We start from the raw sequence: 12,905 nt of genomic DNA on the forward strand, positions 1-12,905 counted from the left end.
CCAGTCAAACACCTGGAACTAATTATACTGGTGTATTTAAGGGACATTCAGACCTGCAGACTCTGCCTTGGTGTTGTGTTTCTCTTGGGCCCTGTATCCTGTTCCTGCTCTCTGTTCCTGTCTGATTCTCTGCTGACCCTGCTCTGATCCCTGGCTTGTCTGACCATTCTCCTCTGCCTGACCCTCTGTACCACGCTGCCCGCAACCTGCTGAACCTGGCCTGTGACCCCGACCGTTCTCCGCTTGCTCCCCCTGTACCTACCTGCCCAACTGATATTGACCCGGCCTGCCTGACGACGCTTGCATTGTATGTACTGTTATCTGTGGGTGGTTGGTTGGTTTGTTTGCACTGTGTTATGTTTTAGTATTGCACTGCGTTTATGTTTGTATGGTTAGTGTTAATAAATTACATTGTTTATAACATATCTGAAGTCTGCGTTTCCCTGCGTCAGTCACACACCTCTGGTCATACCCGGGAGCCCTGACACTGGTAGGGGAGTAGACCTGATTTTTCTCTGTTGCAGTTCATTCATTCTAACCAGTCTCGTTTCCATCCCTTCCTTGTTACGTAAAAGCGTTAGGAGAGTCATATGCCACTCTCTTCTCCTGTCCTCATATGCTTCCCTCTCTGATTGGCTGTGGTGGCACTCATTCCAGTTGATAGATAGTGGTCAGTTCAGGCTGCCCAGTTTCCTCTGTCCCGCATTGGTTGCATCGCTGTTGCACTGTATATGAAAGTCACAAGCCCAGAGTTCTGGGCTTGTGCTAGCATTGGCTTCCTGACTCCCTTCTAGTCATATTCCATTTGTCCCTGCCTGTCAAACTATCTGAGATGTGCTTGTTGCTGACCTCTGCCTTGAACTTTTCCTTTGGGTTGCTTCCAGCCTTGACCTCAAATTGTTTACTGGATTACACTTGCCAGCTACCTGCCTTGATTGCAAACTCTTTATTGGATTACACCTGCCCATTACCTGTCCTGACCTCCGAACCTTTGAGCTGTTCTCTGGGTTACACTACCAGATACAAAGCAGTAGCTCAGGGGTGGCTAACCTGTGGCTCTCCAGCTGTTGTGGAACTACATTTCCCATGAGGCATTGCAAAGATGGGAAGTTACTGACTTGCAGAGGCATGATGGAACTTGTAATCCTGCAGCAGCTAGAGAGCCGCAGGTTGGCCACCCCTGCGTGAGTAGCTGGTAACATAAGACCACTCTCAGCCTCTGGACTGTGGCACGGATGCACTTACACAGTGGCCATGACCTTCACCTGACCAGCTTAGACTACAGGTATCCTTTCCTGTTATCCTCGCTCAGTCTCAGTGCCATCTGGCCAGGAATTATATCACTGCATTAAAGGAGTAGGGACTGCTAAGGGCAAAAGAAACACTTGCAAGCTGTAGTTCCTGACCTCGGCTGATTCAGCAGGGACCAGCCGAGAATCAAACCATCTATAGGCACGCTGATTGTATCCAGGTCGATTGTTGTATGACTTGGGCACAACCAGCATGTCGGATTTTAGATGTGATTATTGCTAATGGCTATTATATTTGCTAGCAGCAATCACTGCATTCTCTCGGTGGGGATGGATCCTCCTATTGGGAGCATACAATAGTTTCACTGGAGGGATTCCCCCATCAACACTGGCTGCAGTGGTTACAGGAAAGAAAATCGCATCAACTATAGCCTTCTTGAGTAGTAAGAATGGGGTGGGACACATAGAACAGGAATTTAATGCCCCAAGAGAAGAAAAAGAATAGTAAGCTATATTAGTGGGTAAAGGTCTGCTTTAACTGTGTCATGGCCAGCAGTTAGGCAGAGAAATAGAGAAAGCTGTCACTGAAAATGACTATTGAAGTCATGACGTTTGCAAGTGTGAAGATGAATTGCAGAATTATTCTTTGTGTTACAGTGATAATGTTTTGGTGCCAACAAGCTTATTACTTTGTTATGAGGGCTACTATTAGCTTAGACAAAACATTTGCTGCATAACACAAGGCTGTGAAATTTACTTGTGGGATTCTGTATTTACTTTACAGTTGCTGAATTGATGGCAGAGATATAAATAGGGTACTGGAAGATGCCTGCATATGTGCTCATGTAGCTTGTAGAGGACATGAAAGCTTTGGATCCTGGACAGCTATGCAAACTACTACAAGAACTACTACAGCTGTGTTTGGCTTCACCTCCTTTCTGCTACTGGGCTTCACTATTAAGCTTTAACAATGATAGACCACCTCACTGACAAATAGTGAGGTGTGAATGCAGAGCTGGTAGGGCCAACTGACTTCAGTTCCCCAAACCATTGTTTATCTATTAGAGCACCCTGGGGATTGGGCTCTCAAGGTGCTTTGGTATCAAATGTATGTGAAAATACATGCAAATATCTTCTCGTGCCTGCTTAGCATCTTTGCTATTCGTCTTGCAATTTTAAAGTGGTCAGGTTTCACATTAGGATTTGCCAGGGGACCTTATTTCAGATCAAAGTGTATAGTTATTGTATATTATCTTAAAGGATCATTTTACTGTAACTGATGATTTCATTTGTTCACCAAAAACTTTAAACCAGTTTGGGTGTATTGGTTTGTTGACATCTGTCTGACTGTCTGAAAACACTTTAGTAGTTTTGTTGAACTTGGTGAATCGTTATAAAACTTTGACTGATGAATTGCCCTTGTCAAGGATCAAAAATAATTTTTTTCTTTTTTTTTTCAGAATCAAAGAAGCAAACCAATACAATGATTACATGATTTCAGCAGCTAGTTATATAATTTCCTTGAAGGTAGAACCACCCCCGTTCCTGTGTCCAAACCTTTCTGGATCTCCTCTCATAACCATTCAACTGACACACATCTTGGTGAGTAAAGAACAATTGTATATCCTGCATTGTTTACATAATAATATTAATAATAGATATCAAAGTGCTGCCTTTTGTCATAACATTATAGATAGATGGATACTATACAGACATATATTTCAGATAGCTTGGGCATGAGCAATGAGGAAATAGGTCAATAGAGAGGCCTATAGGGGTTAAGAAATAGAGGCATTAGATTATTCTTAATCCAGCTGAATTCCACAGAATCAGAGAAAGGAATCTAGATATTGTTGGGTATAACACTAGAAATACTCTAGTCCCCAGAAAGCCTTTTGCTTCCTTGAGATACAAGTTCACAAAACTTGATGCCATGCATGTTCACAGGGATTTGTTGCATAGAGAAGACATAATTGATGGATTAATGGCTCATCACTCATTTTTTGGTAGCTTTAGAAATACTGATTGCTATACATCAACAATTTTCATCTAATTATGCCTCACTAATTATTCTACTCTGACTATTTTTATACAATCGGATGTCATTATAATTAGACAGCACCCTATCTTGTCACATGTATGCCAGATATAGTCAACATTCATATTACTGTAATGTGCAGTACATGGTCTATATGTATGGGCTTATACATTTTTTACTGTCATAAATCTTGCATTCACCTATATATGGTACAGTCTTTTAAGAAAGTTGACATCACTGCTTGACATGTTGTAACTTGACTGCTGATGTATGTGTCAGTTACTTTTCTGTAATAATGACCTGACAATATCTGCCGAAGGGGTTAACACAGTGGAATTCCTCATTAACAATCCAGCAAGATTTTAGGGAAGGGCTGTGAAAGGACATTTTGTTTAGTTTGGGAGACATTCAGTATTGAAGTTTTATAAAATTCAATTTGTACGCTTTTACACTGGTTATAGAAATTCCAGATTTCTTTGTTTGAGAAACTTCCTCTGATTTACGATCACTGTTAATATAATCCCTATGCTCCACAGGAAAGCTCATAATCTCTTCATTCACTCTTCACCATCTAAATATAGAATTCATTACAAATGAGGGGTAAACAAATAAACAGGAATAACTTTTCTGAATACAGACAGCTTATCATTTGTGAACTTATAGTAAAGGTTGCATAAATGATGTACAAAAATGTTGCTAACTAGATTAGGCCTATAGGGGTTGATATACTAAAGGCAAATATACTGTTCACTTTTAAAGCTCCCCAAAGCTTATTGAATGAGGTGAAGCTTTGCTGACTTTTTTTAAGTTCTTTGCACTTGACTAGGTATTCTCACAAAGTGAAATTGCACCACATTCATTAAGCTCTTGAGAATATTCATTTTCCACTGTGTATACACCCACATGTGTGACTCTATAGTCACATGGGCTGCTCGGATGTGATGTGTGCCAGCACTGCTCTGCATAATCACCAACTGCATTGAGTACATGGACAGAAGGGGGAGACAGAGAACAGCAGGATCAACCAGGTTTAGTTTTGCAAAATACAGAAAACAAATCTCATAGTGACTGAGTATGAACAGCTTGTAATACAGCATTTACTGATACTTTTTTTATGATGTGGGTTTAGTGACACTTTAAGGGTCTAAACTGCAACTGGAGTCATTTTAAATGCAGCTTAATATGTTCATTTAAAATACTCATCCTGTGCCTGGCTGTATGTTGGAAGTGAACACATACTAAGTGAAAATCACCCCATTACTAAATGAGCCTCTGAATGGTAAAATTACAGACCAGGTTTTTACAAGCCACAGATTACAAGAAGCTGAGCTATTAGTTGCAGTTTACAACAGCTCAGGTTTGTAAGAATCTAACAAATTACATTACTATACAGAATAATTTGTATTACATTTAACTTGAGTTCAGAAAGTTCAAACAAGGGGTCTACTGGATGTGCATAGTGCAGAGATAGAAAACATGCACAAAGTATTTTGTTACCAAAAAAATAATGTGATCCTGTTACAGTGCTCCACAAATGTAAGAATTTTGTTGTGAAAGAAAAGGTAAAAAATCTGGGGCTGCCAATCTCACCTATGCATCACCACTCGGCAAGTCACTAACCTGGAGCAAACAGAAGGCAAGGAGTGTCAGAACTTGCAACCCACTGCGTGTTCAAAGTCAATGACTTTTTAAAGTAGTCATAAAAGCATAATGATAAATCTCCGAAACTTGAAAACAAGTTGACAGTGGAACTTCCCATTTTTTTTTTATATCCGGATACGTTTTTTTTTAACTAGACAAAAAAGTAAAAGTATGTTTAGGAGGAACAGTAATTTAATAATTTATAAAACCTTTAGTTGTATACACACATATATATATATATATATATAGTATATTTATACACCATATATACAGTGCATAGTTTTAATTAACTATAAAAGTGGGCAGTCATTTCTGTACAGCAGATATGCAGCTTGTATTTCCTTTCTGCTTTGGTGATCCCTTCTTCACAACAAGGGCCCTTTCACACTTGTAGGTTTTGGAACCCAAACACATTCTACAGTAGAGGCCAATGTACTGCAGTGCCCCACAAGGCATATATAATATGAAAAGTGTGCTGCATTTAAAAACAAAAAGTAATGTGTGGTTTGCCTTAGCATGATGCACATTATTGCTTGCGCATTAGTCCATCGCAATAAATGCTTAAGTGTTAACTATGAACGGGTCCTTAAAGACTCTCTGAAAGAAAATAAAAGACACTGAGGCTGCTAATGATTGGTAGTAAGAGACCATGTGATTATGGCTGCCTAGGGAAGGTCAGGTGCACACTTTAAGTTATGGCAAGCAAGAAGTTTTTTTACTCACAATTATAATGCAATTGTTAATGCCGACATATTCTTCTCTGCTTCAGGTTGAGTACCAATTTTAAGGCTAGGTCCTCTTTAGTATTTATATTTACATAGTACATTGATCAAGTACCATTAACACAGTGGCTAAATGGTTAGCACTTCTGCCTGGCAGTACTAGGGTCATTGGTTTGAATCCCAACCATGGCACCACCTGCCTGGAGTTTGCAAGTTCTCCCTCTGCCTGTGTTGGTTTCCTCTGGGTACTCTGGTTTCCTCCCACACTCCAAAGACATGCTGGTAGGTTAATTGGATCCTGTCTAAATTGTCCCTAGTACGTGTATGTATGAATGTAAGTTAGGGACCTTAGATTGTATGCCCCTTGAGGGTCAGGGACTGATGTGAATGTACAATATATGTAAAGCGCTGCATAAATTGACAGCACTATATAAGTACCTTAAATAAATAAATAATTAACTCTCTTTCCTTTGACGTAAGTCAACTAGGGTAAAGCAGGAGGCACTGAAAGCTGCTATTGCTTTATGCAAGCACCTTTGGGTGCCCACACTTCACACCTGTCAGTAGCTTTCTATTCAAAGCAGCCATAGAGGATGTGCTGTGCAAATGGCAATCATAAATGTATACTGTCATATAAGCGCAGGGGGATTGAACTTAATTAAAATGTTCAAACCAAGCAGGCAGACCTGACTAACTTTCCTGGCTTCTTCACATTAGGAGTAAACATTGTAAATCTTGTTGCATTGCTCAGTTTAAAACTATTCATGTCAGTGTAGTGTCATTACATTGACCAAGTAGAGGATTTGCAAACACTAAGCTCTACAGAGGCCTGCAGCATATTACAGATCACTTTCTAAAGTGGAGCGTCACCCAAAAAAACACAAAAAAGCAGTGATAATCATTATCACAAAGTGCCTATTTTTGTTATTGAAGTTATAAATAACTAGAAATACCAATATACATCCAACATCTGCCTTTTTAGTCTCAAAGATGTTTAGCAACAAAAAAAACAAATGTTGGCTGTTCCCGCAGAGTTGAAGTAATGTTCTCTGGTGATGTCCCGTGTGTTCGTTTGGTGCTGGTGGACAGTTAAATCTGTTCATTGATGTGAGAACTCTCCCATAAAAGAACAGAATAAGTTATATCATTAATAAGATCTTTATTAAGTCTGGGAAGGTATTTGTGTTAGTTAGTGACATGGTGAGATACCTAAGAAACAAGTTCCAGCTGTGATTTATCACTCTCATTATAACAAGATATACTGTTATTACCATGATCATTATATGATGGCTCATCTCAGTTAAGGGAACTGTGATCTGGAACCGGCATGGCTGTGGCATATTATTTCACCTTATGTATTGCTACTGATGTTATTTTTTTAATTTCTTAATCTCTTCCTGGAAGGCATATTTCATTCTGCAGCCCTGCTCTCCAGTCTGTTCAAGTCTGATAAACACACTTTAGTTTGTAAAAGAACACTAATTATTTTTTCCGTGCATGTCTTTTATTATTATGTTCTGCTCGTTTTTCCTCATGTATAATTCCAAACCTTATGAACTGTCTCCCAATCCAAGTTGCAGGAAAAAAGTTTTACCTGTCTAGGTCTGTGAACTTTATCCTTACACACTGTCTCCTTGATGTCTTCACTGATCCTTTCAAAATCTAAGCTCCACCAGAACTGTTTTTCTAGCTTTAGCACTCCACCTCTCTGAGTGCTTGAAGATGAACCCCAACGTGGGGGTGGAATCCTTGGCTTATTTCGTTATAACTAAGAAAGTTGGGCACCAGTCACTTTAATTCCTTTTTATGATTTTATTTGCTCATTAGCCCTGGAGGGAGAGTCAGAGGCACAGGATACAGCAATTAATATTGGCGTTGGCCTCTTAAAGTGGCAGTAAAGTAGTAAAAAAAAAAAAGATTTCCCCCTGCAAGGTAATATCATAATGTGCTAGTATGCATCACATACTATCACATTATGAAATACATACCTTCAAACGAAGCCCTCCAACAGCACGCTGTCACCGCTGACAGGGCTTCCATCTTCAACCGGTCTTCCTTCCAGGTTCGCAGGCTGCGGCTGTCTGACTGGCAAAGCTGCAATGACCCACGACACACCGCTCTGAAGGGATGGCACAGGTATGCCGTGCCTTCAGAGCGCATGCGCTGGTGATGCCTCCAGCTGCTGCTCCCTGGAATATCTTATAAATGCTGCACATTTAGAAGATATTCATTTTATCTACAGGTAATCTTTATTATAGGCTTACCTGTAGGTAAATGTCAAAGAACGCACTTTACTACCACTTTAAGAGCAGCCAGCCAAAATGTAATGACTGAGTGTATTCACTGTCTACTGTTAAAGGTCAATGGATCTTCCTCTTTCTCTAAGTAGACTCTAAGGAGAGATAAGACCTTTTGAAATCAACACCAGCATCTCCCAAGCTCTCCAGGACAATCTTCAGGACAGTAGATGTCTTCAAAGATGTTTCATGCAGGCAGCCATCTTCCTGCTTTGCACCCTCTGGATGTACCCTCCAGCAGCACAGCTGAAATTCAGTGAGCTTTTAGCACAGGTCCCAGGGGGCAAAGGTCAAGAGAGAAAGACCCATCTTACAGTGGAACCCTTACCTGGTAGAATCCCTGGAGGGAAGACTCTTCTGGAATCATTGCACCCAATATTTATCACCTTCCCTTAGAGAATAGCACTGGACCAAAACTCAGTGGTTGTCTAGGGTGCATTAGAGGTTTCCTGCATCCTCCCCAGCAGGGAGAATTGTATGTGAACAGAGCAGGTGATCAGTTTGGGGTGGAGAAAATAACTATAACCGACTTTTGTGGCTCTCCCTGCAGCAGCTGAAAGTCAGTGTTTACTCCTCCCTCCTGCCTGCTTTCAGCTGCTGCAGAGTGAGCTGCTCAATGCTAAGACAAGAGCAGGACTTAGTCTCTACTTAAAGAAAAGTTCAGGCTCTGTGTACAGCTTAGATGTAGGATCCAAGAGGCTCTGGTGGGACAAAGAGATTGATTTGAAGATTAAGGGCTTAGGTTGATGGTCTTTGCTTTTGTGTTGATGGCATCAGTTTGACACCAGTTTGAAAGTCTTTTGAGAAAAATCGGAATTCATTGACAGATGCGTTTGACCCACAGTTAACATCTTTTGGCCTGCATATGATCTGCACATGGACAGGTATGGAAATTCAAAACCTGGCTGCAACAGACAAAGGCCTTAGCACAGGTACTTGCAGACACTTTATTCAGCCTTCATTTCAAGTGTATTGAACACATAGGTGCATTTCAGGCCAAGTCAATTTCACCCTAAAGTGGAACTTCACTCTCTCAGTCAACATTAACTATTTTGAATCCTTATGCTGCTAGCAGTAGTAAATGGATGGGAAAGTATATTATATTTACTTGTTGTAAACTTTTTTTTAAATTTCTTCAATTACTTTCCAGTTTCCGTGCCTAGGCAAATGATGTCATACATCCCAAAAGTCTCCAGAAGATGAGGAGGGGTTTTCACAGCTAAGCACTCCCTTCTGCCTGCATGCCCGAGTTAAAGTGATACTAAAGCTTGTTTTTTTTGTAATAACAAACATGATCCACTTCTTAATAATAACATATGCAGCGCTAAGAAGGAAATAACTCATAAATCATACGTCTGATAAGATAAAAATATGAATAAAATAAGTGGTGGCTAAAGTGCTTAAAGTGAAAACAACGTCCCCAGGTGATATATCAATTGTCCCAGTAAAAGGTGCAAATGCTGTCGACTCCGTGCTCAAAAGGTGGGTAAACTTTATGCACTCACCAGAAAGTGCATAATGTGCGCATTTGAGTTGTCAGACCACTCCTGGTACTAGAAGGCTGAGGCAATGTGGGTCATCTAGCAGGCTGTCACTCTGGTAGGGATGCTCCTTCCTCTAACCAGCAGGGGGGCACCAGACATTCAGCAACGGTTGGCATACATTTAATCCGGACTCCTCAGACCAGGACACTCAAAAATGATATCCACCTTGAAAAGGGGGGGGCTCGACCATACAGCCCACCCAAAAAAGCACTGATAGTGTAGTATGTTCATAAACCTTTATTAGGACATAATGTAGTAGACTCACATAGGGTAGCCCAGAAACAAAGATGGCTGCCGGCCTCCACGAGGTGCGGGGCGGCGTGACGTCACCGGCTAGACTCCATTCTGACGCGTTTCGTGCAGACGAGCACGTTATCAAAGGGGCTCTTCTTATTGGGTTTCTCACCAGCACTCCTGGCCCCTCCCCCTCGAACAGTGCCCCCAGAGAAAGACGCTTTCCCTGGGGGAGCCACTGCATGCTCACTTCCCAGCTGCTGCTCTACACGTCCATAAGACACAGAGCCGAAGCTCAGCCCCGCCCCCCGATATTTCCTTATTGACGCAGCCAATGAGGAAGGAGAGTCCCCATTGGCAACTGTGGCTATTCTTAACATCATTGGATTGGAGGGGGCTCAGGTAAGGATTGGGGGGGTGGGGGAGGGGCACTGCACACAGAAGGTTTTTTGCCTTCATGCATAGAATGTACGAAGGTAAAACACCTGGAACCTTTAGAACTACTTCAGATGGATTCCAAGAAGTAAATGCTACATGAATTATTTGCCCCCACTCAAGATGGTCATGCCCAGAAATGCTAGGGGGTGTTTTTCTAAGTGATTTCTCAGCAAAATAAAGCATTGAGACATGGATGGATGGGGGAGTTTGCTTTGAATATTAAAAATGAATTAAATAGTGCTTTTGGTTTGTGGTGCTCAGATGCAGTGTAGTTGTGCTTTAAGTTCTATATTGTTAAAAATAAAATATCAGCAAGCACAATTGTAACTATGGCATTTTATATTCATTTGTTGCAATCATGTCCCTTTAATATATAGCAAGATGCAGCAGGTAGATTGAAGAAATTCAATAGTAAGCTAGCTTGCTGCAGCCCCCAGAACAAGCTACCTGAGGCAACTGCTTGTTTTGATTAACGTTGGCTCGTTTTTCTCAGGTACATTATGTTCATTTCATAGTATAATAAGACTCCGTGAAAACAGAATTCCTAAATGAATGCACAAATAAATAAATTTCACTTTTCTGTGATTCAGTTATTAAAACCGGCTCATAAAGTTTACGATGCGGCAGTATCAGGGATGGATACTGAGAACAGTTACCTATTAAAGCAAAGGAATCCAAGGCATAGAATGGTTTTATAATAAAATATAGAATGGGAATAACACATACTTGTGAAGGCCTGTCAGGCGTATTTCTAAACCTTGTTGACGTTTCCTAGGATTGGGAACTGTATGAATGTTGCCATTTCAAAATGCCAGATGCACAGTGATCCAAGTGAAAATACCAAAGTGTGACCTGAATAATAAAAACATGATTACTAGCTGGTAAAATAATACATTAGTCAGTCAAATCGCAAGTTGCACATAAGTCTAATAAAGGTTCAAGTAAGGAAATCTAGCTGTGGTTGTTTTGAAGAATTAGTACAGTCACTAAAGCTGTTCATAGATGGGTAAGATACGCCTAATCAATGCAGTTTATTTAAGAGACTTCACCATACACAGTTATACCCACATTTGTCTTATTGGATTATTGGGCAATAGTGATAAACGAACCACTGGACTTTCACTGAGCATGTGAAACAATCTGCAAACCCCAAACATAGCGCCCAAACCTTACTGAAGTTTATGGGAGACAAATCTTGCAATTTTTTCCAGCCCTTTCTTAAGGCCAAATTGCAATCTTTTTTGAAATAGAGGCATGGATAGTTAAGCACTTTAGTGGGGAAATTGTACCAATGCAAAAAAAAAATAATAGATATATATCTTTTGGTGGGGAGTGGGTCTTTTAATGTGGCTTAAAGGGCAACATCAAAAATGCACAATTTATTTCAATAGCATGCTTGGGGGTGATTTAAAACTGCAAGTGAAGTGGTACACCTATAAGATGTACTCCAGAAAAAGTGAAATAAAAAAAATCCAAAGAACTACACTACTGCACTACTGCAAGTGAAGTGGTACACCTATAAGATGTACTCCAGAAAAAGTGAAATAAAAAAAATCCAAAGAACTACCACAACTAAATTACAGTTCCGATCATCCAAACTGCTATATAGTCAATGACATCAGCCAACATTCTAGGCCACAGGTGTCAAACTGGCGGCCCTCCAGCTGTTGCCAAATTACAAGTCCCATGAGGCATTGCAAGATTGACAGTTTCAAGCATGTCTCTCATAGGTAGAGGCATGATTTAACTTGTAGTTTCGCAACAGCTGGAGGGCCGCCGGTTTGACACTCCTGTTCTAGGCTGTTTTGCTTACATTCAGCAACTCTCATTTACCACGGAAGTCTGCTGTCTGAAGAGGATCATTGTGGTGTGAGTTGTTCTGTGCGTATCAGCAGATCATCACTCATCTTGATTGATGATGGATCTACATTGCTGGACCAGTAGACTCTCTCTCTGTATTATTTACATACTCATTCATGTGGGGGAGCAGATATCTGGGGTTCCCCTTTTTTTAAAGGAGTCTTCCAATTTACAGTACTTCTCCACTCGCAGTCCCTCACATTCACTGAGCCAGAAATGTGGGGATGAGGCCTTTGTTGCTATTAATATGGCCCCACAGGCAAGGTACCCCCCCATGTTGAGGGCATGTGGCCTAGAATAGTTCAGGAGGAGGAAGGTGAATATTTGCTGCCTCTCCCTTTCTAACTACATACATGGGTAAGGGGCTGGTATGGATGTATGAATATTGAGGGACCACATGCCATTTTATTTGTTTAAGGAGCTCTCTAAATTTATACTAGAACCTCATTATGAATAATGGTCTGGTATTGATTTTAAGGGTGACCCAATGCCATTATTGTCTTTTTTTTTTGCATTTTTTACCGCCAAAATCCATACCACACCCTTATAAAGGCATACACCCATCTCTCTCATGAATGATACCAGGCCACAGGCCCTTAATGCTAAGAGGGTACCTGGCCCTCCCTGACAAGGCACTTTTTCCCAATGTCAGGGGCCTCATCCTTGGTGTGGAAGACTTACTGAAATGTGGTAGCTTCCTTTAAAACAAGGTTTCCCCCAGATATCCATCCCACCTTACTAGAGTGAGTACAGGGTACATAGTAGTCCTTGCTCATTCACAAAAAAGTAAAGAGCAAATAAAACACACACAACACACCACTGAAAAAGTATTTTATTAATACAAAAATGCACATATCCAAAATCCAATGTCAATCAAGCTG

At 40.8% G+C, this 12,905-nt stretch overlaps 1 protein-coding gene across 2 annotated transcripts in view; it reads left to right on the top strand.

The window, feature by feature from the left end:
• The window catches only part of ADGRD1 (adhesion G protein-coupled receptor D1), an 827,296-nt gene that overhangs the window by 184,990 nt on the left and 629,401 nt on the right, over window positions 1–12,905 (top strand). For both annotated transcript variants that reach the window (XM_089653751.1, XM_089653752.1), the window contains one exon: window positions 2,711–2,852. In XM_089653751.1, coding sequence (XP_089509877.1) covers window positions 2,711–2,852 — 142 coding nt within the window. The remainder of the gene's footprint in view (window positions 1–2,710; window positions 2,853–12,905) is intronic.

This window comes from Staurois parvus, unplaced genomic scaffold (genome assembly GCF_062004578.1).
Source record: "Staurois parvus isolate SC_StPar_1 unplaced genomic scaffold, SC_StPar_1.0 ptg000719l, whole genome shotgun sequence".
Taxonomy (NCBI): Eukaryota; Metazoa; Chordata; class Amphibia; order Anura; family Ranidae; genus Staurois; species Staurois parvus.